The 26789-nt window shown below is 41.2% G+C and overlaps 2 protein-coding genes across 3 annotated transcripts in view; both read left to right on the top strand.

Moving 5' to 3' along the window:
- MPZL2 (myelin protein zero like 2) overlaps positions 1–6741 on the top strand; it is a 12829-nt gene extending 6088 nt beyond the window's left edge. The window contains exons 5-6 of the mRNA XM_035009047.1: positions 2902–2977; positions 4964–6741. Of these exons, the coding sequence (XP_034864938.1) occupies positions 2902–2965 (64 nt within the window). The 3' untranslated portion in view covers positions 2966–2977; positions 4964–6741. The remainder of the gene's footprint in view (positions 1–2901; positions 2978–4963) is intronic.
- A 1014-nt stretch (positions 6742–7755) lies between these two features.
- Positions 7756–26314, top strand: MPZL3 (myelin protein zero like 3). Of its 2 annotated transcripts, none has more exons than XM_035009049.1 (6): positions 7756–7829; positions 15436–15566; positions 18336–18546; positions 20129–20294; positions 22177–22240; positions 26288–26314. In XM_035009049.1, the coding sequence occupies exons 1-6, from the start codon at positions 7757–7759 to the stop codon at positions 26312–26314; spliced, it is 672 nt and encodes a 223-aa protein (XP_034864940.1). In that variant the 5' UTR covers position 7756. The 2 variants fall into 2 exon arrangements, with proteins under 2 accessions (XP_034864940.1, XP_034864939.1); XM_035009048.1 differs by having other exon boundaries at positions 15400–15566.
- Positions 26315–26789: the final 475 nt, after the last annotated feature.

Genomic DNA, 26789 nt, shown 5'->3' with positions numbered 1-26789 from the left:
GGACTCGATCCCGGGACTCCAGGATCATGACCTGAGCCGAAGGCAGTCGCTCAACCAACTAAGCCACCCAGGCGCCCCGGACATGCCTTTACTTTTAATTTAAAGTGTATGTTTGTAAGGACCACTGGGCAGTCAGCAGGGGCGCCACCAATCAGTGCCTAGGAAAGTCAGCCATGCTGATAGAAGGTGCTCAATAAATATGTATATTTTTTGAGATGAAATATACCTACCATAAACATTCACCTTTTTAATGTGCGCAAGGTTGTGTGACTATCACCACTGATTCCAGAATTTTCATCACCTCCAAAAGAAACTCCATGCCCTTTAGCCATCACCATTGTCCCCTTCCACCTGCCCCTGACAACTACTAATCTTTCTGTCTCTATGGATTTGCCTATTGTTCAAAGGTGAGGAGAACGTAAAGTGCCCCCAAACTGAGAAGGCACTTTGACACGAAAAGGAAGTAGGCAACTCCATGTAGAATACACAGAGTTTTATGCTGAGTGACTTACTGACAGGGAGGATCAAGAGGACTGCCATCCTCTTGTCCAAGAGGACTAGCAGCACAGCTAGTCACCTCCGAAGTCCCATGTTTTAGTTTGATGGTTTTATTTATTTATTTATTTGACAGAGAGAGCACAAATAGGCAGAGCAGTAGGCAGAGGGAGAGGGAGAAGCAGGACCCTGGGATCATGACCCGAGCCCAAGGCAGACACTTAACCAACTGAGCCACCCAGGTGCCCCTAGTTTGCTGGTTTTAAAGGAGCAGGATGTGTGGGGGCGTGTTCGCATACATGTGATTGATCGCTAACGTTTAACAGACCTTGTGGCACCACGTGTGACTCTGCAGAAACTATGTTATCTGCACCAGTATCTTGATGGGCCCATTGAAATCCAGAATAGGCTCCCTGGACATTCTGGTTTTGGAATGTGAGTGTGGAGTTTGAACATTTATCTTTTACATTACATCTTATACAATACTCTAGAACATGTAGCCCTGAAGAGGTCATCAAGCAGACTACAATAAGATGGTGGGTCAAAGATGGAGTCAGTATGGCCAGCATTTCTACACCTATTCTGGACATTTCATATAAATGGATAATCATACAGTGTGGCCTTCTATGTCTGCTTCTTTGACTTAGTATAGTATTTTCGAAGTTCATCTGTGTAGAGCGTATAGTAGTAGTACTTCATTCCTTTTTATGGCTGTATAATATTCCATTGCATGTACATACCACATTTTGTTTATCCATTCAATTGATGGACGTTTAGATTTTCTCTACTTTTTGGCCAATATGACTAATGCTGCTATGAACGTTTATTTATAAATTTTTGTGTAGGCATATGTTTTCAACTCTCCTGGGTATATACCTAGGAGTGGAATTATTGGAACATATGGTTACTCTATGTTTACCTTTTTGAGGAATTGCCAGACTGTTTTCCAAAATAGCTACACCATTGTATACTCCCACCAGCAACATATGAACTTCTAATTTGTCCATATCCTTCAAGATATTCTTTTTTTTTTTTGATTTTATTTATTTATTTGAGAGAGAGATAATGAGAGATAGAGAGCACGAGAGGGAAGAGGGTCAGAGGGAGAAGCAGACCCCCTGCTGAGCAGGGAGCCCGATGTGGGACTCGATCCTGGGACTCCAGGATCACGACCTGAGCCGAAGGCAGTCACTTAACCAGCTGAGCCACCCAGGCGCCCTAATTTGTCCATATCCTTGACAACACTTGTTGTCTGACCTTTTGATTATAGCCACCTAGTGGGCGTGGAGTGGCATCTCACTGCGGTTTTGATTTGCCTTTTCCTAATGACTAATGATGTTGAGCATCCTTCCATGTGTTTATTGGCCATTTGCATATCTTTTTTTTTTTAATATTTTTATTTATTTGTCAGAGAGAGAGAGAGCACAAGCAGGGGGAGTGGGAGAGGGAGAAGCAGGCTTCCTGCTGAGCAGGGAGCCCGATGCGGGACTCGATCCCAGGACCCTGGGATCACGACCTGAGCCGAAGGCAGACGCTTAACTGACTGAGCCACCCAGGTGTCCTGGCCATTTGCATATCTTATTTGGAGACCTATCTATTCAAATATTTTGCCCATTTTCAAGTTGGGTTGTCTTTTGTGGGTTGCCTTTTCACTTTCTTCTTCATGTCCTTTGAAGCACAGAACTTTTTAATTTTGATGAAGTCCAATTCATCGATTTTTTCTTTTGTTGCTTCTGCTATTGGTGTCATATCTAAGAAACCACTGCCTAACTCAAGGTCGTGAAGATTTATGCTTGTTTTCTTCTGATTTACAGTTTTAACTCTTCCAGTAGGTCTTTGATTGATTTTGAGTTAATTTTTGTATATGGAGTGAAGTAGGAGTCCAAATTCATTCTTTTGCAATTGCAGTTTTTCAGTTGTCCCAGCACCATTTGTTTCCTTTCCTCAAGAAATATTTACTGAAGTAAATAGAATTGATTTTAAGAAGCCCAATGAACCCAACTCTGATGTTAGGGTTTGACTACAAAGCAATAAAGATGGCTTCTAGGTCAACACAGATTTTTTTCTTTTTTCTTTTCCGAATAAGGAGTGGGATTAGAGGCTGGAACTAATGATAAACTAAGGTGTCTGCTTTAACTCCTTCAGGTTCCCAAATTGTATCCCCATCTAAAAGTATTCTGAAGCATGTAGAAGTTCAGAGACCCAGGGTCATGTAGAGGCATGTGTATTATTAGATAGATGGCACTGGTGGTTTAGCTCTCTGTAAGCTTGGATCTATTCCCAGATGCATTTAATGCTTCCCAAAATATGGGAGAAAATACATCGCTCAAAGCTTTCTTTCTAAGATTTACCTCCCTTGCTTCTTGTCATTTTCACCTGACATTGGTTTCTACTTCTTTGTTACAGAAAAGAAGAGGAAAGGCTCAACCAAGAAAAAAAGGTCTCCATTTATTTAGAAGACACAGACTAACGTTCTTAGATGGTGAGGCTCATAAATGAGTTGATTTCTTTCCTTAGCTTTCTTGTCTGGCCCATCTCTAATGTGGATCTCCCAGATTTTAGGACTTCTACATGAAATTAGATGTTAGGTGTTTTCTACGTGAAATTAGAGGAGCTGGGTCGAGGAGATAAAAGTCTTCTATTAGTGTCATGTACAGCTTCCTCTTTGAGTGTGTTTTGTGCAAAGGATGAGGCAGTGAGACCCTACTGCCATGGAAGATGGGAGAATTCTAAGATTATTTGAGGCTTGGTGGTTATGTTTACCCTGACCAAGAATAATAAATTCACTTTCAACATTTAAATAAATCTTTATTTTTTTCTTTTATTTTATTTTTTATTTATTTATTTTTAAAGATTTTATTTATTTATTCATGAGAGACAGAGAGAGAGAGAGAGGCAGAGGGAAAAGCAGGCTCCCAAGGAGCAGGGAGCCCGATGCGGGACTCGATCCCAGGACCCTGAGATCATGACCTGAGCCGAAGGCAGACGCTTAACCATCTGAGCCACCCAGGCGCCCAAATCTTTATTTTTTTAAATGAAAGAAGCAATATCTGCTTGTTTTATTTTATTGTAAACCAATTGTGGCGTCAAGAGAATAACTCAACGGGTATGTCTGACATTTTGGCAGAACTTTTATACTACTTGGAATGGATTTCAACTCCTTTCATCTAGTTATTAGGACTATGAATCTAATTTTAGTAGTGTGTAGTTTTATTTTTCTAGTTTTCAGGTTTATTATGCTTAAAGGGTAAGATGATTTATTTTTCATATGATCAGAATTTTTCCCATTCTCCGAAGCAGGTCCACTATTATTATTTGCAAAAAGAGTCACATTTTTGTAAACTAAAGCTTCAGGGAAAGCCCTCAAGGATTTATAAAATAGAATACGGAGAGAAATGATTCTATTGTAAACCCCAGAAGAATCTAGTATCAGAGAGAGATTTTACCAAGGGCTATTGTCTTTTTAAAGCCAAGCAGATTCTGTAACAAGTCAGGGTCATGGAAAATAAAGATGGGAATGAAAAGAAATTTAAAGAACTAACACAATCGAGTGCAATGTGACTGGATGTCCTCACTGGATGGATACTAGTTTTAACAAACTAGTTGTAAGAAGATTTTGATGGGGAGGGCAGTTGGGAGTCTTGAATATGAAAATTTTGGAAAATGGATAATGTTAGGGAATTACTGTTAATTTTTATTAGGTATAATAAAGATTTTGTGGTTATAGAAGAGAATGTCCCTATCTTAAATATACATTTATATATAATATACATTTATTACATATAAATTTATATATGTATTTATATATAACAAATTAAAAACCAAATAAATATATGGCAAATAATACAAAAAATGCTTTAAAATTAGGTAATGGGTGAATTCTATACACTGTCTTTTCTACTTTTCTGTGTGCTTGATTTGTTTATAATAAAAGGGGAGAGAGAGAGAGAGAGAGAAAGAGAGAGAGAGAGAAGGCATGCATGTGTGTGAGTGAGCTATGGATCATCCAAGTGTCCATGCAAGGCAGAGGCTACGAATTAAGGAAACTGACACTGAGAACTATGTAACAAGGATCAGGAAACATCTTTTATTTTATTTTATTTTATTTTATTTTTTTAAAGATTTTTTATTTATTTATTTGACAGAGAGAGACACAGCGAGAGAGGGAACACAAGCGGGGGAGTGGGAGAGGGAGAAGCAGGCTCCCCACAGAGCAGGGAGCCCGATGCGGGACTCGATCCCAGGACCCTGGGATCATGACCTGAGCCAAAGGCAGTCGCTTAACCAACTGAGCCACCCAGGCGCCCAGGAAACATCTTTTAAAAGTTGAATTAGGAGAACAAGTACATTAAGAATATTTTCCTCCACAGTGGCGAACATATCTAATAATATATGTGTAATGCATAATTCCAGGTATCTCTATGCACTCTTCCCAAATGCATTATCCATTTAAACTTTTGTATTTCAGAAAGCTGAAGATTCCCAAGAACAAGAAATTTAGGATAAGCTGAAGTTGATGGAAGCTTTTCTTTGGCTTTTCCAGTTGTGACCTGTCTTCCAAGCAGCTCTGCAGTACATAACCATCTAGATGAGCAACATCTCTCTGGAGCTGGCAAAGGCCCTCTTGAGCAGATACCAACAAACTCACCCACAGTCTATTACTAAGGTTTTTTTTAATTTCAAAGTGCAAATATTTTTCAAATGCCCATTATTAGCCTTTTATGCTAAGAAGCTACATTTTTGCCCTTAAACACTCCTTGTGGATTCTTAATTGTACACACATACATTGGTATCAAACGAGATGAGAGCCAATTTGTCTGTCATGACGTTTCCTTTAACATACTAGTTTCTTTAGAGTAGCACTTTTGCTACTTAAGTTAATGTGTTTACTCTTTCCTTCTCACTCTTAATTAAAAGTGAGCTAATTCTCCCAGCTGTTTTTGATTGATTAACAGTAAATCTTAAGTTCAAACTGTTAAAAGAACAGTTTGATTTTTTCCTGGCTGTCCTTAAGTATGGGACACATCTTGTTTTATTGAAATTTTTTCAGTATCCTAAATAATGTTTTTTGTTTTGTTGATCCAAGTTTTATAATAGCACAAAGTAGCTAGAAAAGTTTATAAATGCTTATAGATTGACAAATGCCACCCCAGGATGAATCACTTGTCACCCTTTTTTTTCTATGTTGTGAAAAACAACCAAAAGTGCAGGTTTTTCATGAGCGGTGAATACTGTTTAGCTTACTATTCAGTTATCTATAACAACAGAACAAAATCTAAGTTCACTTGCAGACTGGAATCATTAAGCAGTTACATGGAAGGATTCTGAAATAGTACATTACAACTGTAAAAATTTAGGGCTGGTGAAAAAAATCAACCCTATATGATGATAATTTTGTACAGTGTTATATAAAGCTCTGAGAACTGGATGATGATATTTATTTTTTTTCCTTTTCTTTATCTTATTTTTGCTTTAATTTACTTGCTTACTTTGTGGGAGGGAGGATTTGGTATGGGGCAAAGAAATACCAAAACTAATAATATGAAACCAGCTTTATTCATTTTTTCCCTTATACTAGGAGAGAAAGCAAACTTTATAAGTGGGCTATGGAAAGAAGAGTGCTCTTTAAAGTGTTTAATCTCCCATTGTCTTTCCAAACTTAAGCTATAGCAGCATTTGTTCAAAATGTACAAAACATCTGAAAGTTTAGTTGCTCCCTCTCCCCCATCTTTATAGGCTAATATTTTCAGTTTTTACTGACTGGGCCAAAGATGTTCTTCCTTTTAACAAACTGGAATTTTCAAATAGTTACCTGTAGTTAAAGATGCTGAACTTTGATATTTTTTCGGGTATTTTAAAATAGTTGGTACAATTTACATATGAACCTTGATTCTGATTCATTCCATACCTGTCTCATTTTGTCTTTTACACTAAAAAAGTAGTCTTAATACTTAGTTTTGAAACTAAAAGTTAGATTTAGGGTCTATATTACCTTTAACTCACATTTTCTATTTTTCTCCATAATTCAGCCTTTGAAAATAACATAATATTTTTCCAAACGGATGGCCTGGATGATGTTCCATAAGTGTAATGAACAAGTGGTTAAAAACTCCTGGAAAGTCTTTTCCAGTAAAACTTGTAGCTTGTGTCTTGGCTAAATATTCAGGGGTTAATATGACCCTGTTGTTCACTGTCTTCTTCCTAAAGATAACTTTTGTATTGTAATTTATTTTTTATTGTGCCTTAAACACATCTGTAAATAACCTTTAGTAATAAAGAATTATCATTTATATAATTCGCTTATATACAAATCTAAACATTTTACACAGCAAGTACCAAAAACCAGATGGTTATATATTTTATCTTTACTGAGGAGTTTCCTTAGAAGGAGGGAGTCTGGAAGCCGATGATGGATAAAATTAGTTTATACTGGATAAATGTATATGGATTTCCACATTGCTTTGGACAACTGGGAATTGGGCACGACAGACTACTTAGTTTGGGAACGCTTCTGAAGGAAGGGTATCATCTCTTCTGTCCGGTACTCTTACGTTACCTTCTCAATAGGGAAAATCACTAGCTTTCATGTCTGGTAACGGAATGGGAATGGAAAAATGAAAGCTTATTAAGCTTATTAAGCTTACTTGCTCACTTTTCCCACCAAAGGAGTTCCTTTCCCCCCTGTATTATACGTTGTAGTCATTTCACCATTGCCACTGTAAACATCAGTTTAATAAATACTCAGTTTATGTGGGTACTGAGCTGGGCGCTGTGACAGCGACCCACAAAACACGAACCAAAGACGCTGGAGGTACACATTCATCACGAAGGCCTCATACATATTTACTGACTGATCCTGTATAATCTCCTAGGTCTCTTCTAGCTCTAAATTTATAGAAACCTATTTTGAGATCGTTCAAAAAAAATAATCTGTAGGGAGTAAAAAATGACTTCTGAAGAGAATCGGGGGATCAAGACGAGTACGACAGAATTCCATAAAAATAAACTGCGATTTTTCCAAAGTCTGTGGCTTCACTGTCAAGCAAAAGAGAACAATTAATTCTCACTCGAGACTTAAAAAAATCGCGGGTCCGAGCAGGTTCAGGTGTGGCTCTGGAAAGATGCCACGTTCCTATGGCAACTTCAAATCGCCATTTTAAGGTGTTCTCGCGGCCTCCCGCCCTGACGTCACTTCCGGTATCACCTGTGTAGTTACCGGGAGCCGTAAACAAGGTGTGCAAGCATCCGGAGAGCTGTCGGGATGCAGCGGAGTGGAGCTGCTGGAGGCCGTGGCTGCGCTCTGTTCCCACTGCTGGGCGTCTTGTTCTTCCAGGGTGAGAGCGCCGGCTGGGTCCCCCAACTTCCGGTCGGGGGGTTAGGGAAGATGGTCGGTTTTCCGGTTCCGGTGGGGGGCGTCTCAGGAAAGCCCCCACACGGCTTCTGGCCGTGCGAGAAGTGGGACCGTGTGGGGAGCGTTTTCTCTTGTGTTCACCACCCACTTGAGGGCCGTTGGCAGCTTGTCAGTGCTTTCCCGAGCCGAGCCCTGGGGAGCTCGACCACCTTGCGTGACTGCTTTGTATTCTGGTGATGGCACAACGTGCTAGAACCACGGAGGGCGCTGGCTTTGTGGTCACCCCGTGCTATCTTGTGATGAGTTACCAGCGGTTGACGCCGCTGTGGTTTTGTGGCCTCTATGTCCTGATTAGGAAGGGGGTAGTTCTAGTGTTCAGCAGTTTGTCTCAGTAATTTTGGGAAAGAAAATCATGACTGTGGGTACTTTTTTGTAGGTGATTGTCAGGGCCTTGGAAGTAAAATGTTTATTTTATATGTCACCGAAAGGATGTGCTGTGATTTCGTTCCAGGAGAGACGCATTTTGTTGAGGAAAACGCAGCTGCTGTAGCATTTTAATAACATTTTTTAAAATACAAGAAAGCATATAAACTCTGTTAAAATTTTTAATCTATTAACTAATATCGTAAGTACAGTATTCACACTATGGCATAGTCTTAGGATTTGGATAAGTTTTGCTTTCATGCAGTTTTCAAATTGCATAAATTTCAGCCCAACCTAATTACCTTCATTTTAGGGTGCAATTATGGATTTGTGTGTGTGTATGTGTGTGTCTTCTCAGGAAATTATGTGTTAATAGAGCTAGGATCAGAGTGAATTGTTAACTGCATAAAATTTCCCTGTGGGGAAGTGGGCATTTCTGAAGGGGGCCTTTGATGTAAAGAACTTAAGTTGTTCTAAATCTTAGCAGTTAAGGCCAGGAAGTTATTTATTTGATGACTAATATTCATGTTGCCGACACACTCCCTGATCCCTCCCAGCACTCTGTCATCACAAGTGTCCAGTTTTTCAACTAAATTCTTTTGCAATATAATATTTAGGCTGACCTCTCATTCCAAATAATCCCGGTTTCATCTCCCTCTCCCTCTCACAAATATTCAAATATTGCCCTATTGAGAAAAAAAAATTCTAGAAATGATGGGTGGTTTCTTAAACTTGATGTCGTTTCACATTGAAAAGCGTCCACCAAAGACAGCAGACCAACTAATTCGAACTTAAAAATTTATCTTATGACCCGTATGTACTTGTTTCTTACACTTGGCATGTTTTCAAGGTTCACCCATTTTTTTTTTAATGTTAGGCAGTAGACTTTGGTTTCATACCAGTGTTTATTTGCTTTTCCTCTTCAAAGATAGCACCCATTAAGTGATTAGCTTGTTTGAATTCTCCAAGTTATAAACATGGTCCTGTTATATCAGTTGTCATAGTACATGGAAACAATAGATTAGCCAGCCTAGGGTTCTTATACTTATCTCCATTTAAGTGTGCACTTTTATGAACTAAATGTTGACAGATTTGTATTTTGGAAAATTGGGTGTACAAAGCTGGGAGTTTTGTTTTATCATATTTTTTTCATTCCTTCTGTGTATAAAATTACATATATTTAAATGTGATTTTCTTGTTTTCCTCCCAAATTAAACAAATTGTTAATTTTTATGAGTATTTCTATTGTTGGCTATTTTGACCTGGCAAGAATGTTTTTTTACTCAGGAGAAAAGATAAATAACCCTAAGCACATTAGGCCTAGGATGAAAATTTCTAGATGAATGTAACAGTGGATTAGTAATTTTTTTCTTATTTTATTTTTTTGAGTGGAGTAGACAAATGATTTTACATCTGTCGATTGTAAAACACTTTTAATTTCGGTATAATATATATAGAGAGAAAATGAACATATGGTAATTGTACCGCTTAATGCATTTTTAGAAACTGAACACACCTGGGTAACCAGCACTGAAATCAGGATATAGAATGTTACTGGTATTCCAGGAGCCTTCCTTATACTTCCTTCCAGTCATTATCCTTTCTCTCCCAAGGGGAACCAACATCCTGACATGTAGATTAGTTTAGTTCATCCATGGATCTTGCTTTTCTCTATACATTTAAGACCCACTTCTCCAGTGTTTAGATTTAAGCAAAATGACTTTACTTATTGATAACTTTGTGGCAAAATCATGCTCATGAATATGGAATTCAAACATATTAACAAGAAGTTGGTTGGTAGGTAGATTTATTAATGGTGTACTTACCAGTAACCAAATTTTGCTCAGAACTTGTAGTTTTTATGCTTATTTTGCAATAATTTTTGTTTCATAAAAAGGAAACTGTGTTGGTTTGGCTCAGTTTAATATTACTGAGCATCGACAATGTGCTAGTTTCTGTTTTGATGAGCTCAGGGTCTATTGGAGAAGATAGACAAGTCAACAGATAATTTTAGAATCTGGTACTAAGAAATGTGGGAGCACAGAAGAGGTGCCCTTAATCTGCATGAGGAGACAGGGAAGACTTCCTGGATGTGCCACCAAAGTTAAATCTTTTTTTTTTTTTTAAGATTTTATTTATTTATTTGAGAGAGAGAGAATGAGAGACAATGAGAGGGAGGAGGGTCAGAGGGAGAAGCAGACCCCCCGCCGAGCAGGGAGCCCGATGCGGGACTCGATCCTGGGACTCCTGAGCCGAAGGCAGTTGCTTAACCAACTGAGCCACCCAGGCGCCCATTTTATTTATTTATTTGAGAGAGAGAGAATGAGAGACAGAGAGCATGAGAGGGCCAAAGTTAAATCTTGAAAGAAAAGTTAGAGATAGGGAATGAGTAAAATTCCAACATAGAGAGGAACATGAACAAGACATAGAGACATTAAATAACTTTCCAAGCAAATTTTCTGAAACGTATACTTTGATTGGGTTAACTTAAATCATATGTGGAGTTTGTTTGTGTGTATGTGACAATCAGTGTGCAGAGTTAGCTGGAGGGACATTAATGAGATTCTGACTTACAACTGTAACCCATGTATTTCTTATTTACTCTAAACCAGGGTTGGTGGTTGGCAAACTTTTGTAAAAGGCTAGAGAATAAATATTTTAGGCTTTGTGGGCCATATGGTCTCTGTTGCAACTACTTAAAAGCAGCCAGAGACAATATATAAATGAATAAATATGGCTGTATTCTAATAAAACTTGATTTACAAAGAGACATTGTAGGCTAGATTTGGCTCACAGGCCATAGTTTGCTGACCTTTGCCCTACACCAGCCATCCATTGACATTATCTCTTGGCCATCTCAGGGGCACATTAAACTTATCCAAAATCAAGCTCATGTTCTTCCCTGCCACGATGGGTATTTTTTAGTCTTTCTTATGTCAGTGAATGGTATTACCAAGTCAGAAACCTGGGAATCATCCTTGCCACCTCTGTTTCCCTAACATTCCACATCCAATCTACCACCAATTCTTGCTGATTTTACTCTGTAAGTATTGTCCTCCTAATTCTTTCCATGTCTCCTACCACCAACTTAGTTCAAGCTTTCTTTATTTCTCATTTGACTATTGTAGTAGCCTTCTAAGTAATCTCCTTATATTTACTCAACTCCTCCTAAGTGTCTTCCCTAGAGTGATCTTTTAAAAAATGAAAACTCCATCATGTCTCTTCTCCCTCAGTCCCACATTTAAGTATTTTTCATGGCTTCCCATTACTCTAAGAATAAGGACCCAAATCTCTGAGGTTCTGCATGATCTGCTTCCTGCTTACCTCCTGGCCACATCTTTCTTTTTCTCATGCTTTTTGTGTTGGAGTCATACTGCCTTACTTTTGGTTCCATGGCTGACTGTGCTCCTTCCTGTCACAGGACCTTTGCATATGCCGTATTTTCTGCCTGGAATACTCTCCCTTTCCTCACCTTGTCACCCTTCCTTCAGAGCTCAACTCAAAAAGTAACTTCTTCAGGGAAGCTTTCGTTAACCACTCCCTACTCCTCTACCATAACTGGTGCAGTTCTCATAGTCACTCTCTGTCTTTGCTTCATAGTACTTATCAGATTTTGTAATTATACATTTGTCTTTATGATTATTTGATTAATGTGTTGAACTTTTGCTGTATTTTAAGCTCCAAAATAGGGAGTGTATTTATTTTGCTCACATTTAATTCCAGGCTCAGAGGGTGGCACAAAACAAGCCCTCAATAACTATATGTTTGAAGAGTGAGTGAATGAATGAGTATTGTCATGGAAGCCTTGGGATAGAGAAGGATTGAGAAGAGCAAGGAGTCACTGCATCAGAGAGAGCCAGTAAAATCAGGATAGAAAAGTACCTATTGGAGTTTTTATCCCTTGGATTTTGTACTTTTAAGACATGATGCCTTTTATCAGAAATGTTAGTTGAGTCTGTATTGTACTATAGGGGCCCAGAAGTGAATGGGAAGGGAGGAGATGGAAATGCCAGGTGTACACTGCTCTTTCACAAAGTTGGCTTAGGAAGGAAAGAGAGGGCAGTAGTTGGTAACACGTAGTTTTGGAGGGTTAAGGAAAGATCATCATTATTTTGTTTTATTGTTTTTTGTTTGTTTTTAAGGATGGGAGAGACTTCTTTGTGTTTAGAGGCCGAAGGGGAAGAGAGCCCCTCTGCAGAGGAAGAGTTTGAAGATAGTAGAGAGGGTTTTTCTGCTGAAGCAGGGCTTGGAGGGGAGGGATCCAGGGCAGAACATAAGGGGTTGGCCTAGCATAGGAAAAGGGATACCACACACTTTCAGATTGGAAGTATGGATGGGTGTAGACACAGGAGAGTGCATGGCTGGGCAGTGTGTATAGCCTTACATTTCTTGAAAAAGTAAGAGGAGATGTTTTCTTCTGAGAATGAGGGATTTGGAGGTTGGTGAGAATGGCAGAGGTTGGAGGAATCAGAAAGAGGAGCTGACCGAGGCTGGTTAAAGGGTCATCATGCCTCTTTAAGGGCTCAGCTATAGATGGAATCCATGAATTTCTTATGGTAACTATCTGTACATTTGGGTGATTTTTCTCCTTCAATGTATATCAGCCACAGGCTAGGAGTGGTCATCTAGGGTTAAGCTCTTCCTGAATGGGTGCACTGGAAAGAGAGGAGTGTAGAGGACTTAAGAATGTTGGAAATACTGTAAAAGAGGAGGAGAGTGGGTGACAGATGAGCACACTTTGTTCCTATACTAGAATTTTTGGTGACCTGTCCACCTCTTTCTCTCAGTCTCTGTCTGCTCCCTTCCCTCTGAATTTTTGCCCTCTAGGTGCTTGTGTGTAACAGGGGAAATAGTCTTTACAAATTGAGGGCAATCAACAGTACATGTGCTTGAATAGCATTATGTGCTGTTATGAGAACAGAGAAGAAAGAGCAGTGAACTGCACCAGGGAATTTGGGAAGGCATTACAGAAGGGGCTGCTGTTTGAAACAGGGTTTTGAAGGTGTGTGAGCATTGGGGGGTTGTGGTATGGTAGGAACAGGTAGGATTGGTAGAAATGGGGAGAGCCTTCCAGACAAAGCCATATTCAGGGAGAGGCACAGTGGCATGAAAGTTTAAATTTGGGAAATGGCAGACATTCTGGGCATGGTGAAAGGGATGGGATGAGTAGGTGGGTGGAGTGGCAGAAGTTTGGGGCCAGGTTGTCTCTATGTGGATTTTATTCTATAGCCCAAGAAGGAGTTACTGAAGGTTTTTGAATGTTTGTGGTGTTCATTTTAATAATAACAGCTAACATTTATTGAAAGGTTCTCTTTCAGATGCTGTGCTAAGCATTTTATGTATTATCTTATTTAATCTTATTGGATCCTTACAGTGATCCAGTGAAGTAGGTCTTGTCATTCTTCCCATTTACTGAGTAAGGAAATTGAAACTTGAACAGGTTAGGTGACTGTGATTAAAATCTTACAGCTAGAAAGTAGCTGGGCTATAACGCAAGTCCAGGTCTATCTAATTCTAAATCCATGCTTTCAAATCTCTCCACTGCACTTGAATTTTAGGATAAAGGAATAGTAGGGGGAGAGTGTGGATTATCCATCCATTTCCAGCTTCCAGTTTTTAGAGCTGGAGCTTGAGTTGTGTGTAGGGTGGGTCAGGAGTGGGCTGAAGGGGGTAGTAGGGGCTGAAGGATGAAGGCTTTCCAGGCAGGGGAACAGCATTTGTCAAGTCATAGAAAGAACGACAAGTTTAGCGTGGCAAAGTCAGAGTGGATGGTATGGAGGAAACAGAGGTAAGCCTCATCTTTGGGATCGGTCAGATGCTTATTAGAGTTTTGAGCTCAGTCTTGGTCTCCTCCTTTTAAGAAGAATGTGAGCAGACTAGATTGTCTTGAGATGAGCAAGAAAAACGATTCAAAGCAGACAGAGGTAAAGGTGTTGATGACTCATAACTGTGTCTGTGATGGGGAAGGTTGAGAGAGTGTAGGCAGAACTGAAGAAGTGCACTGAGCACTTACTCTGGGGTAGGCAGGCTTTCCAGTGTTACACCTGTTTTAACTCATTTATTCCTCACACTGACCTTCTAAGGTAAGTGCTGTTATTATCATTCTCACCAGAGTGAGAAACTGAAGAGTAAAGTTAACTTGCTGAGACCACAGAGCCAGCAAGCCATAGTGCTGGGATTTGCATCCTGCCTCGACTAGGGGGACTGCGGGTGTGTGGATTGTGTGTGGGTTTGCCCTCTTCTAAATCCTTGCCGCTCTGTGTGCCTTTGGCCTGCCAAAAGAATCAGGGCTTGTCGCAGTGGAGAAGAAAGCAGTAAAAACAAAGTGCTGGTGACTTTCCTAAAAATTGGCTCCCTTGTGGAAGATAAATTTCTACTCAGTGTTTTTTGAAAGGGGATTGGTCAGAAGAAAGTGGGAGCTCTTTTTGGGGGAGCTGGAATGCCAAAGTTGGATATATGAGCCTGTTTTGACAAGAGTTAAATCTCTAGAGCATTTAAAAATGATATTTTTACATTTTAGAGTGCATTAAATTGTTCTGTTTTCCAGCCCATGATTTACTTTTAATGGATGCAGGATTCATTAACCAGCTTTAAGAGAGGAAAAGATAAAACACGACTAGATAGAACCTGGGGGCAGTTTTCTAAAATTCTTTGAAAAAATTTCCTTTCTTATTTCCTGTTCTCATTTTGCTGGTGGTTGAGAATGTGGTAGCTTCAGGTTATAGCCAGGCTGTCCTCAGGGGTAAGTCCCTTAGACCACAGCAGCTGCTATAATTCCTGGGGTGTCAGTGTGTCAGGGGGTGCACAGCATCGCCTTTTAGCTGCTGTGGGCGGACCCACTTGTTTGTACTGCATTTAACCACAAGTCTGTATTTGGAAAAATGCTGGTGTGATCAGGTTTTAGATTTTTACCCAACCATTCATTCTGCGATTTAATATTGTAAAATGACAAAAATACTACCCTTGATTCATGCAGATACCTGCTCCTTGACCTTCTGGGCCTGCCTGAGAAGATACTCATTTATTCCTCTGAGAGCCCGAAAAACGATAGTGTCTCTGTATTGCTCACTCACATCTATCTATCCCACCTAAATGCATACCTTTTAAATGTTTGGGCTTGCTTTGATTAGGTGTTCAAGTTGTCCTTTCCTTGGAGATTAAAGCAGATGCCCACGTCCGGGGTTATGTAGGAGAGAAGATCAAGTTGAAATGCACCTTCAAGTCGACTTCATCTGTCACTGACAAACTCACCATAGACTGGACCTACCGACCCCCCAGCAGCAGTCGTACAGAATCAGTGAGTGTTTCCTATTAAGGAAATGTCTTTGAGTCTAAAGTGGTCAACAGCTCTGGAATCCTTTTATTCCAGGTCCCAGGCATACCTCAGGCCTTCTCGTCTTAGAATCAGACATGAGCTTCTGTATAAATAGAAGATAAAGGCATTCATTTGGTCACGTAGGGCTTTTTTTTTTTATTCTTCCATATGAGAATCTTGTAAATAAGCTATAGGAAAAAAATTGTCAGAAACTCAGAGGAAATGTGGTTTAATTTTGTTTCCCCTTTGTTGTTTCCTTCTGCATGTTTTCAGATTCAAGGTACTAAAAAGAGTACCTCCAGGACTGTTGGATAGAAAAATTCTATAGGTCCCAGTCATAGACATCTTTTCTCATAAAGTTGCTCATTTCCTGTGGTATGAGGTTGTCTTAATGGCTGTATCTGTTGGTATATGTGTACTCTGTAGATTTATCTTGGCCTCGTCTCCTAGTGTATAAACATCTGCATTGATTTATATGGTTCCTTTTGAAGGAGATGGTGGCACCTTGTGTGGATGACAGATGCTGTTGGTGACAGATGGTCTTGCAGTATTAGAAGCAATATACTTTGTACCCACATATAAAACACATTTATGGTTCATATCCCATTGTGGATGTCTAATTGACGATTACAGGGCTATAAAAAGCCCTTTCTCTTTATGCTTCCAGCAGTATCCTTAGTTCAGGATAGATGCTGTCAAGAATGTGAATGTTGTAGCTGTATGTAAGATTGTATTTTTGAAAGTATCCTTAATTCTTTTATCCTGTTTCCTTCATTGGAGAACTTTCTCTTTGATTTTAATATATAAGCTTTGAGTTTTGTTTTAGGACCCATTGTCGAATGCCACATAGCTAGGAGCCAGCTAGGGGGCTCCAGTGAAGGCAGCTAGGCTGTATTCATGGTCGCCTTTTCTTTGGATTTAAAATAGTTCACTTTATTTCGAGTGGTCGGAAAACTATGGCTGGCCTTATTTGACTTTGCCTCCTTGGCCAAAAGTAGGACAGAGCGAGCAGTGGGGGATCTTCTTCGGTCAGAAACCTTAATTGCAAACGGCAGTTCCTGTATGGTGCTTTTTTCTGGGAGGCTGGTCAGAAAGCAAGCTCACGCAAGTTGCAATCAGTGGACCTTTGAAGTCACATTACGTGATTGTCACAGTCCAGGTCAAGTCAGTCAGGGTTCTGTCAGGCTAATCGGTTGGCAAGGATTTGGGTATCACCAATTTAACTCGGAACTTACAGGTTGGATTCATCTTGAAGATACACAGCAGGCCTTTTTTGGTCAGTAAGGAGTTTCAAACCCTTTTATATAGATGCTGATAATCAGTGGTAGGCATTCTTTACCTCCCTCTTTGTGTGTGTGTGTGTGTGTGTGTGTTTTTAAAGATTTTATTTTTAAGTAGTCTCTACACCTAGCATGGGGCTTGAACTCACAACCCTGAGATCAAGAGTTGCTGCTCCACTGACAGAGCCAGGCAGAGGCCCCTTACCTCCCTCTTTGGAACACTCATCACACATGTTATTATTTCTTAATGTCTGTATTTCCCATTAGACTGTAAAATCTGTGAGAGCAGGGACTGTGCCTGTTTGGCTCCCACTATGTCCTTTTGCTTAACACAGTGCCTAGCACATAGTAGGTGAGCCCTAAATATTTGTTGAATGAATGTACGAACAAATGAACTAATAAGTGATTCAACATCTTCTCTGGGAAGTTGCTCTTCAAAATTGGGCAATTTAGTGGTTGTACATGGGGAGATACCAAGCCTTGAAAGAAAGAAAGGAAAGAAAGAGGAAAGAGGAAAGAAAGCCTTGAACCTTGCATAAGAGAGAAAGATCATGTTGTCTTGTAGTACCTGCCTGGCCTACCACCAGACAAAATGAGGTGCTTTTGGTGACAAAGTGTCTGTTCATCAATCTGAAGTAGCACCGTTTTAATTCAACATACATTCACTGAGTCCTGATCATGCATTTGGCTTGGGGTTTTTATTAATTGCCAAGATAGATAGATAACTCAAGAGAGGCTTGATTATATTGTACCTACTTTTATTTATTTTGAGATTAAGCAAAAGCTTCCCCTGCCCACTTATTACCTGTGTGCCTTTGAATAACTCACTGAGTTTCTGGCCTTGTTTCTCTTTCTATAAATTTGGAATAATCATACCTGCCCCATGTATCGTTCAGTGTTGTTATGTGGCTCAACTGAGTAAACCTGTGGGAATCATTTGCAAACCAGAAAGGACTACACAAATAACAGATGCTACTTTAGAATAGGGTTTCTCAGCTTTGGCACTGTTGACATTTTGAGCTGGAGAATTCTTTGTTGTGAGGGGTCTATCCTATGCACTGTAGGATTTTTATCAGTATCCCTAACGTCTACCCGCTAGATGCCAGTACCAGTCTCCCCAACTGTGATAACCAGAACTGTCTCCAGATACTGCCAGATGTCTCCTGCAGGCCCACATTGCCCCCAATTGAGAACTACTGCTTTAGGACTTCAGGGAGAATTTAGAAGATCTTCAGGAGTTAGGATCCTAGGACTCTTAGGTCAGGCCTTTTCCTGATAAGTTGTATTAACTTGTCTTTTAACCTATAGGAAGGGGGTGAACAAAACATTAAAAAAAAAAAAAAAAAAAGTCCCAACTGAGAAAACCCATTATGCATTTGTGTTTTATTTTGGACTTACTTAGTTTTACATTTTCATTGCATTTTGCAAATTAACTTCTTTTTTTTCGTTTGTTATGGTGTTGCTTTTTTAGATTTTTCATTATCAGTCCTTCCAGTACCCAACCACAGCAGGTACATTTCGGGATCGAATTTCCTGGGTTGGAGATGTATACAAAGGGGATGCATCTATAAGCATAAGCAGCCCTACCCTAAAGGACAATGGGACATTCAGCTGTGCTGTGAAGAATCCCCCAGATGTGCACCATAATATTCCTGTGACGGAGCTAACAGTCACAGAAAGGGGTAAGCTAACTGCCACCAACTTTCTTCTGCCGGGCTCTGTGACTACCGTGCTACTTACCAGAGATATCAAGGACAAGCACAGCTACCCGTCTCTGAAAGCCAGTCAGTCAACGGAACATTTGGCCATCCTGAATTGTCTATTAGGATGAATTTCTTAGTCTTGATTTTGCAAACTGAAGTTGTTATTCAAATGTTGTTATAGTTTCCCCGTTATCTATTTTTCATTTTAACTTCAGGTGTCCAGAGGTCTTGTGGAACGCATGGCAGACTCCTAAGTAAATGGAGGCTTGTTATCTGTGTGAAATAGAAGTCATTTGATTTCCCCAGTCTGTTCATACCCTCAGTTATGAGGCCATTTTCTTGCCCATGTGTTGAAAGGGTGCCCTTTTTAATGATGGGAGGCAGCACATTTCTTTTATGTTACAAAAGGCAGCAGTTTTCTTTTAGCATGAAAATGCAGGAAAGTAGGTTAAGGACTGACCTTTTTTTCTGCATTATTCTCGGGTGACTACTGAGTGGTCAATCTAATTCTCAGTGGGATTTGAACCAAAGATGTAGAGATACAGAACTGCATTATGGTTCGTTATAAAAGCCTTATCATCTCCTAGGTCTTTCTCAAGTCTGTCTTTTTCTCCCTCTTTCTTTCTCCCTTCCTTTCCCTTCCTCCTCTCTTTTTTCTTCTTTGTTTTTTTAAGAGGATCACTCAAGGTTTCAACGATACAGGCATGTTCATGCTGCAGGCTGAGTAGAAAGTAGTATAGTTTTTTTGGAAGAAAGTTTGGTTGTATTAGATGCCTTAAAAGTGTATGCCCTTTGGGGCACCTGGGTGGCTCAGGCGTTAAGCATCTGCCTTTGGCTCAGGTCATGATCCCAGGTCCTGGGATCGAGCCCCGCATCGGGCTCCCTGCTCTGCGGGAAGCCTGCTTCTCCCTCTCCCACTCCCCCTGCTTGTGTTCCTGCTCTTGCTGTGTCTCTCTCTGTCAAATAAATAAATAAAATCTTTAAAAAAAAAATGTATGCCCTTTGATCCAGGAATCCCATTTTAAATTTTATCTTAAAGAAATAGAGGTAAATATGAGGATTTATGTATAAGGATGATCATCATAATGTAACTTACAGATTCAAGGAATTGGAAACAGCTTGAATGTCCAGCGTTACAAAATTGGTTCAGTAAATTACTCAGTATGGTAGAATACTATGCAGCCAAGTAACACTTGGAAGGAATTTTTAATGACGTGGGAAAAATTTATCATATATTACATAAAAAAAGGAATTTAGAAATAGTCCATAAAAATATGATCCATACTTCTAAAGCTAGGCACTGTCCTCCCTATCTGCAGACCCATACCCACATACTCCTAGAAAGAACACCGAATGGGTAGATACCAACATGTCAGTCCTACGTAGTGGGATTACGGGTGCATTTTTGTTCTTCTTTGTACTTCCATATACTCTCTACCTCTTCTACAACGAATTCTTGCTGTAATCAGAAGAAATACAAGAGCAAAAGTACAATCTAGCTCAATCAAAGAAGGCCCTTTTGCACGTCCCTCCCTCTCACCTTCCCTTTTTCCTCCTCTAGGTTTTGGCACCATGCTCTCCTCAGTGGCGCTCCTCTCTGTCCTTGTCTTCCTGCCCTCAGCCGTGGTGGTGGTTCTGCTGCTTGTGAGGATGGTGAGGAAGTCTGCGGGGCTGCAGAAGATGAGCAAGTCTGGCTATAAGAAGTCGTCTATTGAGGTTTCAGATGAGTAAGTTCAGCTGGAACCCCGAGCAGTTAACCCCTTTCCTCTTCAGAGCCCTGCTTGGTGGATAGTCCCCAGAGGGCTGAATCCACCCCTTTCCTTTTTCCCAGGCCAAGTTTTGTTCTGCCGAGGAGTACTAGAAGGAAGGTTGGAGGTGAACCTAGTGGATGTTAATTTGGGGAGAGAGATGGAGGGGTGAATGTAGGGTCCTTGTCTCTGCTTTGGAAATCAGATTGTACTATCTATGGTTCTGCATATAAATTCTAAAGTGGTGGGGCGCCTGTGTGGCTCAGGCGGTTTAGTGCCCGACTCTTTTTTTTTTTAAATATTTTATTTATTTATTTGACAGAGAGCGAGAGCAGGAACACAAGCAGGGGGACTGGGAGAGGGAGAAGCAGGCTTCCTGCTGAGGAGGGAGCCCGACGTGGGACTCGATCCCAGGACCCTGGGATCATGACCCGAGCCGAAGGCAGATGCTTCACGACTGAGCCACCCAGGCGCCCTAGTGTCCAACTCTTGACTTTGGCTCAGGTCATGATCTCAGGGTTGTGAGATCAAGCCCTGCATCAGGCTCCATGCTGGGCATGAAGTCTGCTTAAGATTCTCTCTCTCCCTCTCCCCCTCCCCTCTCTCTTTCTCCACCTCTCTAAATAAATAAAATAAATAAAAATTCTGGAGTGGATATCACATTCTTTCAAAATTAACAGGAATTTCTAACAAGTCAGTTATTTTTCTCTTCTTGTTTTGTCACCAAGCTGATGTGTCCCAACAGAAAATGCCTAAGCAATGAGGAAGCCTTTAAGAACAGTCTTGGACAGCAAAACCCATTTAAATAACCAAGATCTGTTCTTGGTCAGCACATGCTCTGAGGGCCTAATTGGATTGTGATTATCAAAGGCATTTATGAAACATCATGTTGGCAGTGAGCAGGCATGGTCCCGTATTTTCCCTAGGAATAAATCTACTAAAAACAGGTGACAAAAGTCTGCATAAAACCCATTTTGATTCTCCATTGTCTTCTTGGGAGGGAAGTCTTCCCTGGGAAGGGTCTAAAATTTTCTTTTTCTGTGCATGTGTGCACATGTGTATTTGTGCATACACGTTTGCTTCATGGGAGAGAGAGTGCCCTTTATAGGAATCTGTGGCCCCCCCAAAAGGTCAAGGGCTCTTGGTAGAAATACTAAGATGTCTATTTCTAAGCATGATGTAACAAGATTCCTTATGCTCCAACCTTCAGGCCCCTTGTTCCCTGACATTTCATCTCGTTCACTTCATGTGCCAGATACACAGCTTATTTTCTTCTCTAAATAAGCTACAGTCACTCAGGTCTTCCTCCTTCCCCGCCCCCCCCGCCATGCTTTTCTCTCCCTGGGAATCCTCTCCTTCCCTCCCTTGTTTGCCTGGAAAACTCTTCCTGATCCTCCAAGACCCAGCTGAAATGTTCCATCTCTGAAGTCTCCCTGAGTCCTTCCCAGAGAACAGGTCACTCCCTCCTCTTTGCTGCCCTAGCAGTTTGACCTTAAGCTTATTAAAACACTTTATTACATTGTGTCATAATGTACTTGTTAGGTTGCAACAGGTTTCTCACACCCATGAGGCTGTGAGCTCTTCAAGGGGCAGTGTTGGTGCTCAGTACATTTCTAAGTGAATGATTGAGACCAGCTCCTATTTACTGGGCACTTGCTATGTGTCAGGCACTGTGGTACGTGGTTTACATGTGGTTATTTTTTATCCCAGTGCTTAAGTAACCTGCCTGCTCGCCCTTCTAGTAAGTGGCCGAACTGGAATTTAAAAACGAGACCTGTCTGGCTTCAGCAGCTGTGCTCTTACGTGCTCTGCTGTGCCGAGGACAGTATTTGTTCAGATTTGCTTTGTCCTTTTTCTCCAGCACGGACCAAGAGGAGGGGGATGACTGCATGGCGAGGCTTTGTGTTCGTTGTGCTGAGTGCCTGGTAAGCTCATGCCATTTCTCTGTTCACTGTTCATGTTCCATTTTCCTGCGTACTTAAGGGGATCCTTTGCCCTCAGAGGCAGCAGAGGATATGCAGATAAGGTCCAAAGCAAGGTATGAATCAAGGTCTTCCCCCAAAGCATTTTGGTCTCAGGGGACCGATTCTAACCGTTATTTTGTTTTCTGTCTCATAGGCATAGAGTGGTGTCCTTAGGTTAGGGAAGGTTAGGGAAGTCTCTGCCTACTGACAAGAGAGCACCCTGAAAGAGGAGGGGCCGGGCGCCTGGGTGGCTCAGTTGGTTAAGCGACTGCCTTCGGCTCAGGTCATGATCCTGGAGTCCTGGGATCGAGTCCCGCATCGGGCTCCCTGCTCGGCGGGGAGTCTGCTTCTCCCTCTGACCCTTCTCTCTCTATGTGTTCTCTCTCATTCTCTCTGTCTCAAATAAATAAATAAAATCTTAAAAAAAAAAAAAAGAAAAAAAAAGAGGAGGGGCCTGTGCTACCAGGATCATATTAGGAGACTTTGGCTGGTTGGACTCAGAATTCTGAATTGAACTTTCCTGCTATGCCTCAGTTTTTTGTTTTTTCCAGGGAATTAGAGTGACATAACCTTCTAGGTGACTTGTGGCTTTATCAGTAAGAAATACCCATGTTGGAGGGGCGCCTGGGTGGCTCAGTTGGTTAAGCATCTGACTCTTGATCTCAGCTCAGGTCTTGATCTCAGGGTTGTGAGTTCAAGCCATGTGTTGGGCTCCATACTGGGTGTGCAGCCTACTTAAAAAAAAAGGAATAAGGTGGGGCGCCTGGGTGGCTCAGTCGGTTAAGCAGCTGCCTTTGGCTCGGGTCATGATCCCAGGGTCCTGGGATCGAGCCCCACATCGGGCTCCCTGCTCGACGGGGAGCCTGCTTCTCCCTCTCCCTCTGCTTGCCACTCTGCCTACTTGTGCTCTCTGTCAAATAAATAAATAAATAAAATCTTAAAAAAAAAAAAGAAGAAGGAAAAAAAAAAAGAAAAAGAAATACCCAGGTTGGAAGGCCTGAGTGTTGATTTAAATTTCAAAAGGCTGTCATCCCTCTGTTTTTTAAACTCTGGCTATGATTGGGAGGCTTGTGTGGCTGTCCCAGCGTCCTAGGAGGAGAGACTCTCTGATGTGGTGCAGTTGGAAACAGGTCAAAAGCAACTTACGATCTAATATGAAACATACCTGTCATTGCAGGGTTTAAACTTGAGTTCTCTTTATACTCACTGCCAAGCTCAGCGCTTGGCCAGATGACTGTAGCCCAACTGTTCACTGCAGTGTTCTTTGTTTCTCTCTCTCACAAACTGGAGTGTAGCTAAGATGAGGGGAAGGTTGAAGAGGATCTAACAATAACCCTTCAGGGTTTGAATACTCTGATAACACAAAATAAATTAGTGTCCGTGATTATCACCATCCACATTTCAGATATTAATTCATTCAGCAGTTATTTACTGAGTATCTGACATGTGCCAGATAGATTCTGGGTACTTAGGAAACACAAGTGAACTTGTGACAAAAATCTCTGCCCTCAGATAACTTCCATTCTTTTCCATATGTAGAAAACTCTCATTCTTCAAGACACAATTGAAATGTCACTTTCTCTTAAAATAGTTATTATTGGTTATTAAACAATAATTAACTAAATCTTTTAAAAATAAGCAAAACATGGAGTATACCAGATGGTACTTAATGCAGTAGAGAAAAACAAAATAGGGAAAGAAAATGGGATGGCTGGATAGGGGGTATGATATTAAATACCTCACTGAAATGATATTTGAGCAAACACCTAAAAGAAGTAGATAGGATGGCATATAGCTGTTGCAGAGGAACATTCTGGACAGAGGAGATGGTAGGTGCAGCAACTCTGTGGAGGGGCCATGATTGGCATGTTCTTGGGACAGCAAGGAGACCAATGTGGCAGGAATGAAGTGAGCAAGGTGAAGAATAGCATTTGTTGACATCAGAGAGACAATGCCATATCTTATGAACATAATAAGTGAATGGAATGAACTGAGCTTTTATTTTTTTTTTAAAGATTTTATTTATTTTTTAGAGAGCGAGCGAGAGAGAAACAGCATGAGAGGGGAGAGGGTCAGAGGGAGAAGCAGGCTCCCCGCTGAGCCGGGAGCCCGATGTGGGACTCGATCCCAGGACCCTGGGATCATGACCTGAGCCGAAGGCAGACGCTTAACCATCTGAGCCACCCAGGCGCCCCTGAGCTTTTATTCTTAATGAAATGGGATGCACTGGAGATTTCTGAGAAGAGAAGCACTATGTATTTCCAAAGGCTCACTCTGGCTTCTGTGTTGAGGATAGGTGGTACCGTGGTCAAGGGGCCATGACAGTCATAGAGCCCAATAAGGAGACCTTAGCAATAATGCAGGTGAGAGGGGATGGTACGGGTTTGAACCAGGGTGGTAGGAAGTTGTATTCTGATTATAGTTTGAAGGTAAAGCCAGAGGGATTTATGGATGGGTTTCCCATATCTGTGAAAGAATGAGAGGAATCAGGGATAATTCCATGGTTCTTGACTTGAGCAACTGATAGAATAAGTAGAGTAGATGTAGACTAGAGCCCTGGAGTTCTCCAAGGTTGATCAGTTGGGAAGAGGAAGGGGAATTGGTAAAGGAGGCTGAGAAGGAACATCCAGTGAGGTAGGAGAAAACCGGGAGGGTTTGCTCTCCTGGGAACCGAGTGAAGAATGTGTTTCAAGGTAAAGAAGGTGATTAACTGTGTCAGTTGCTGCTGAGTCAGGTCAAGTAAAATGAGAACTGAGAAGTGATTATTGGCTGATCTGGTGATGTGGAGGTCATTGGTGACCTTGGCAAAAGCAGCTTCAGGAGAATAGAGGGGAAGAAAGCCCGATGGGGGTCAGGTTGAGAAAGAACGCAAAGAGAGAGAACGGTGACAGTGGGTGTAAACAGCTCTTGCAAGGAGTTTTGCTGTGAAGAGATGCAGAGAAATAGGGTGATAGGTAGGAGGGAGATGTGTGTCAAGAGTTACTTTCTGTTTAAGATGGGAGAAATTATAGCGCATTTGTATGCTGATGGAAATGATTCAGTAGAAAAGGAAAAAATGATGCTGCAGGGGGGGTGGGGTGGCTGGAGTAGCTCTAGGATGTGATGCACAACAGGGATGTTGACCTTAGAGAAAGGCAGGGAGAGAGTATCCATAAGAAGAGTAAGGAAGGCCATGCAGATGGGCCCAGATGCAGATGAGTGCATAAATATGGTGACGGGAGCTCCCAGAAGTTCCCTGCTGACTACTCTTTTCCCAGTGTCGGGAGAAAGCAAGGTTGTCCGCTGAGAACAAAGTGAGGAGGACGTGCTGGAGGTTTGAGGAAAGAGGGAAAGGTAGTCATCCAGGAGAATAAGAGAACGATGGGCCAGAGAAAAGTGGTGTGCCAGGTAGTACTAATGGGCCACTTGAGGTTAAAAGTAATGAATACAAGTTTAAATAATAAAAGTAAGAATAATGGTAACAGTAGCTAATCTTGAATGAGTGCGTGCACAGTGCTAAGCACAATGCGAAGTGACTTCCATACATTGTCTCATTCAGTTCTCGTCGCCCTTCTATGACGTGTCCGTATTTTTACTACCCCTCCACCCATTTTACAGATAAGGAAACTGAGGCCTAGAGTCATTTAATAACTTTGCTCAAGGTCACACAGCCAGCAAAGGGTGAAGCTGGCATTGGAACTCAGAGAAACCGAGAAACCCAGACTCCTAGCTACAGTCCTCATGCTCTGCTGTAGACAGGCGTCTTTTCATGTGTGCTGAGGTTTTAAAAAATATCCACCATGGAAAAGGGAACCATTAGGATTTCAAAGCAGAAATTAGTCCAAAAGACAGCAAATATTTCGAGGGCCTTGGAGGCTTCATGGGAACGTAGATGCGCTGAGTCAGTGCTATTTCATTGTTAATGTCACCTCGTGCTGAGTTCCATCGAGGGGTCCTAGCACGACCTCTTTGTCTAAACTCTGACAGTGGCCACGTAGCTACACCACAACTGCTGTTCTTTCCCACCAGGACTCAGACTATGAAGAGACATATTGATGAAAGTCTTCATGATATAAGAAGAGTCACCTGCTAGCAGAACATGTCCCGTTCCACTGGCAGCTAAAGCCTCTCAGAAGCGGAGCTGGCTTGGATGGCAGTGCTGGAGGATTCTGGAAGTCATCAGGAGAGACTTCAGGAACCATTTATTTATTGAAGAAATGTTCTTTTTATATTTATAAACTGATTAAGAGCTCTCAGAAGAAACTCATAACTACCCCTTTTAATAACTTATGCTCTAGTTGAATGGAGTTCTCTTCCTGAATTGAAAGATACTTTTTGTTTCCCCTGTGTTTTTGAATGTATTACATGTTTTCTTCCAGTTATTTGAGGGGAATCCTAAACGTTGGCCACACCATGGATGCCAAAATACCTTGAAAAAATGAAATGGAACTCGTAGCTTCCTGATGTGCTACAAGATGAAATGTTTGTTGGGGATAAGTGTCCTTTGTTATTTGCTCCATGAACGTTTTCA

This window comes from Mirounga leonina, unplaced genomic scaffold (assembly GCF_011800145.1).
Source record: "Mirounga leonina isolate KUSES-001 unplaced genomic scaffold, KU_Mleo_1.0 Mir_153, whole genome shotgun sequence".
NCBI lineage: Eukaryota > Metazoa > Chordata > Mammalia > Carnivora > Phocidae > Mirounga > Mirounga leonina.
Note: the sequence above shows the minus strand (reverse complement) of the source record. Positions and strands in the feature narration are given on the sequence as shown.